Genomic DNA, 3986 nt, shown 5'->3' on the forward strand with positions numbered 1-3986 from the left:
CCAAAACAGTGTGGGTAGAGGTTGAAGCGAAAAAACACATTTTTTCGAAAATGCCCACTGTTTTAGAACCCAATCTCCACATTCAAGAGCACCTCCGACATTGCACTTTTTCCCAAGTGATTCTTAACTCAAAATAAAGGTATTCTCAGAATTTGGTCAAAATCGTCCAATAGGTAAGTATTCTGTTTATTTCTAACGTTGCCGAATTCCGAAAAGAGCATAAAAATTTCTGTTCAATATGTTTAGACCATATTCGAAACTTAAAACATGAATGCAAGTAAAGCTTTTAAAGTTCTACAAGTCGAGTTATTGCTCAAAATTATTAGTACCGGAACATTTTAACTATTTAAAGGTATATCAAATTTTTCATTTTTCTATGTATTTTCTAAAATTTTGAGCGTCTTTAAGTCTGAGTTTAGGAATCATCTAATATATCAAGGCGTCATTTAGAAAAGATCCAAAGTTTTCCAATTTTAAATTTCGTTTCTATGGCAGCCAGTGAGCTATTTTTTAAATTTTATTCGTCATTAAAGCGAAAGCTACTAACCAAAGCTTTTTTCTAAAAATATAGCGAAGGATCAATTTTGATCAAAACAAGTTGAAATTTTGAGGAAAACAATTCTAAAATCAATGTAAAATTGTGGAAAAATATTTTTTTCGAAATCGCATTCCAACTTAAAATCCAAAATTTGAACCAATTTTGTTATATGTACATGCGACCAAGATAATGTTCCAAAAACGAAATTTTTGGAATTTTCAGACCCCCTCCCTCAAAATTTTTAAAAAACTGAAACACAAACAATATTCCGAAGGGTCAATTTTGATTTTAAAGACACCAAATTTGGGGAAGAGGGTTCTGAGATCTGTATAGAATTTTTTTGTAAAAATGTTTTTCTTTTCTGAATCGTATTTCAAACCTACCAAAAGGGGAGATATGTCCCAAAAGCCTGCAGTTCTTAGGAATTTTTAGACTTCTTTAGAAGAGCGTGTAGATATCGTACCCTTAGTATTTGGGGAAAATTTCAACCACATTTGAGAGGGGAAGGGGGAGGTACTCTGTAAAAATCAATTTATAAGGCCCGAATTTTGAAATATTCTTTCCTGAAGCTTTTTTTTCACCGAAATCAAGGACCCCAAATTCGAAGAAGAGGGTCCCAAAATCAAAATAGATTTTTTTTGGAAAAATAGATTTTTCTAGATCGTATTTTCACCTCGAATCCGTAATTTGAACCGGTTTGGTCTCATAGGAGGAAAAAATACTACCTATACACTGATACAACAAAGATCACACTCGTGTTTTCCCTTCCTTCCAAATTGAAGGAGCTACGATCGATCAAAATGTTCAATGTGCAGGCATAGTATCACAACAATCAATCAACGAACAAATATGTATTCAACAAACCACCCCCCTCTCCTCCCATCTCATCCACCATCCAACACCATTGCGTATTTACAATTCAATCAAAAAACATGATTACGTACTTCTATGATAACGATTATCAAATCAATGTTGATAGGTACCAATCTGAAATTAAAAACTAGGTTATAAATGTCACAGTTCGATACAGAACGATATGTTTAAGGATAGATTATCTCCTTAGGTAAACTCGGTGTTACATGAATAATCCTTGGAAGCTTTTGTTCTTCATTCTATTCACATGGACAGGTAATTACCTATCAAATAATTTTCTTATTGGCCCGAAATATAGGCTTTGAAATATATTCCACTCTGCCATATTGGTCTCACATGTACGTAGCTATTTCTTCTGAAATTACTCGCTATCACTTTTTTGGATATTTCAGAAATCAATGTAGCACATTCCTCGAGCAATAATTTATCAAAATACGATCTCACCGATATTCTGAACGATGCGATTGTACGCGTACTCAAAAGTAATGTTATTGTTGAAGAACTGGAGTCGCTAATTATAATCGATAATAATCGCCAGTACGATGGTATACACGAAATTAACAATACTGAAAAAATTCCACCCTTTGGAAATACAATCCACTTCCACACTATTATCGTTTTTGGATTCAGTCTCAACACAATACGCTCACATTACCATCAACGTAACACCATTCGATGGGAATTTTCTAAAAATGAATTGGTAAGCAATTAAGCATAACTTCATCTGGCTACCTACCTACCTACCATGTTGTGCTATTTCTAAAAAAAAAGTAAATAAAATAAATTCATCTATGACGTATTCTTATGACAGCGTATGTTCTACAACGAGCTGGAATACACCGTATTCGGATACGTGAACTTGGAAAAACCACAATCGATTGACTATCTTAGCAGCGATGATACCCAAATCGAAGCATTTGTACATCGATACAAGAACTTTTCAGTTACTGCGACCAAACCATCGACAAACCTTAAAGACGATAAAAATATCTCGATTGACATGTCGTATGATCATCTCAGCAACGATCAAGTAAGCATTGGTAACATTTTTAAAAACAAAAAGAGAAAATCTAACTTACCTAAAATGCTACTAACCACCACTTTGATTTCAGGGTATTCAACTCGATAAAAGTCGTAAAATTCCTTACGAACACCAGCTCAAGTTGACATACTCATTAAGCTTAGAGTTACCCTCCATAACACGTCACATTTTCAATGCTGGCGGTAACTTGAGCGCATTACTCGGTGAAATGTTCAACCTGCATCCAAAACAGCACGTAATCACAGCCTTTCCCGATTTTCCGGCCGAAGAAGAACGATATTATTACCTCATACCCGATATCTCATTTGGGAATAACCTGAGTTTAAAAAATATCACTATCAGAGGACTAACGAATTTCCAATCATTCGTAAATAATCGAACACTGAATAAGCAGGCTCTTCCTTTTTACACCCTGAATGTGGCGAATGTTACAGGAAACATGACTTTAGAAGCTGGATTTGATCATTTAGGACTATCATGTTTTCAGCTGAGTTTCGTCAGCTTTAATTTTTACATCTCTTATGTGCCAGATGGTGAGAAATTCAGGGTAGAAGCACAGGACTATTTCATTGTAGAAGACGCTCCTAGGGCTCCTACTTTGATATCTTCGTGGTTATCGAACTATTCGACGAGTATAATGAAGGTCATAGAATCATCTATAGAAGCTTTGATAATACCATTGAAAGAAGCTAAGAATAATACAGGTACCTATGCTTTTAGTATGTACTAATTTCAAAAACGATTTCTATCCTTTCATATTATTCATTAATTTTGATTCATTTAGATGCAGAAAAATCAATTCCATTGACACCTCATTTATCAGAAATAGAAACGTCGTTCATGGAACTTCTGAACAAATCTGCAACGGAATTTAATATTAAATAAAGAACTGAAAAAAATTCGTTTCAATTATTTCAAAATGAAAAGGCAGAATTTTGAGATTTTTCAAAACATGCGAATTTTAGCAAAAACAGGCAATCTTATTGGCAAGAACAAGATTGTTTGACAAAATTGGCCCCTTTTAAAAATTTTACCAGAATTGACACTTTTTGAAAATTTTGACAAAAATGGAAAATTTTCAACAATTGTGCCAAAACTAGGCACTTTCTAGACTCTTTTGTCAAAAATTGACCCTTTTTGGCACCCACACCCTCCTCCCCCCACAAAAATTGACACTTTTTGATAACTTTTCCAAAAATTGGCACTTTTTGACTTGGGAAAATTTGGAGAAAAAATGAACCTTGTAAGCAAATTCGCAAAAAAAAACCAGAAATTTTGTTGGCAATTTTATCAATTCTGTCGAATAAAATAACGAGTTTTTAAAGAAAAATAAATTATAATTTTGCCAATATTTTTATTGAGACTAATTAAAATTTTTATTTTCTTTTTAAATGATTGAAATCTTCGTTCTTTTTATTTTTTTCTGAAAGAGAAGAGAAATGAATTGACTCAACGAGAACCGAGAGCAAAAGTTTTTGAAAAATCCTATTCCCAGAGTTGAAAAACATTTTTTTTTGGTGGATAATTTATTTT

General features: G+C 33.3%; 1 protein-coding gene across 1 annotated transcript; it reads left to right on the forward strand.

Moving 5' to 3' along the window:
* The first annotated feature begins 1513 nt into the window (after positions 1–1513).
* On the forward strand, positions 1514–3729 carry LOC135837103 (uncharacterized). Its single transcript, XM_065352267.1, has 5 exons — positions 1514–1666; positions 1804–2111; positions 2223–2441; positions 2524–3157; positions 3238–3729. The coding sequence occupies exons 1-5, from the start codon at positions 1618–1620 to the stop codon at positions 3336–3338; spliced, it is 1311 nt and encodes a 436-aa protein (XP_065208339.1). The 5' UTR covers positions 1514–1617; the 3' UTR covers positions 3339–3729.
* The last annotated feature ends 257 nt before the right edge of the window (positions 3730–3986 follow it).

The sequence above is a fragment of the Planococcus citri genome, chromosome 2 (assembly GCF_950023065.1).
Source record: "Planococcus citri chromosome 2, ihPlaCitr1.1, whole genome shotgun sequence".
NCBI lineage: Eukaryota > Metazoa > Arthropoda > Insecta > Hemiptera > Pseudococcidae > Planococcus > Planococcus citri.

Coding starts and splice junctions, on each gene's coding strand:
- LOC135837103 (XM_065352267.1), top strand. CDS start 1,618: ATGAATAATCCTTGGAAGCTTTTGTTCTTCATTCTATTCACATGGACA. Junction 2,112..2,222: donor AATTTTCTAAAAATGAATTG/GTAAGCAATTAA, acceptor TTCTTATGACAG/CGTATGTTCTACAACGAGCT. Junction 3,158..3,237: donor AGAAGCTAAGAATAATACAG/GTACCTATGCTT, acceptor TGATTCATTTAG/ATGCAGAAAAATCAATTCCA.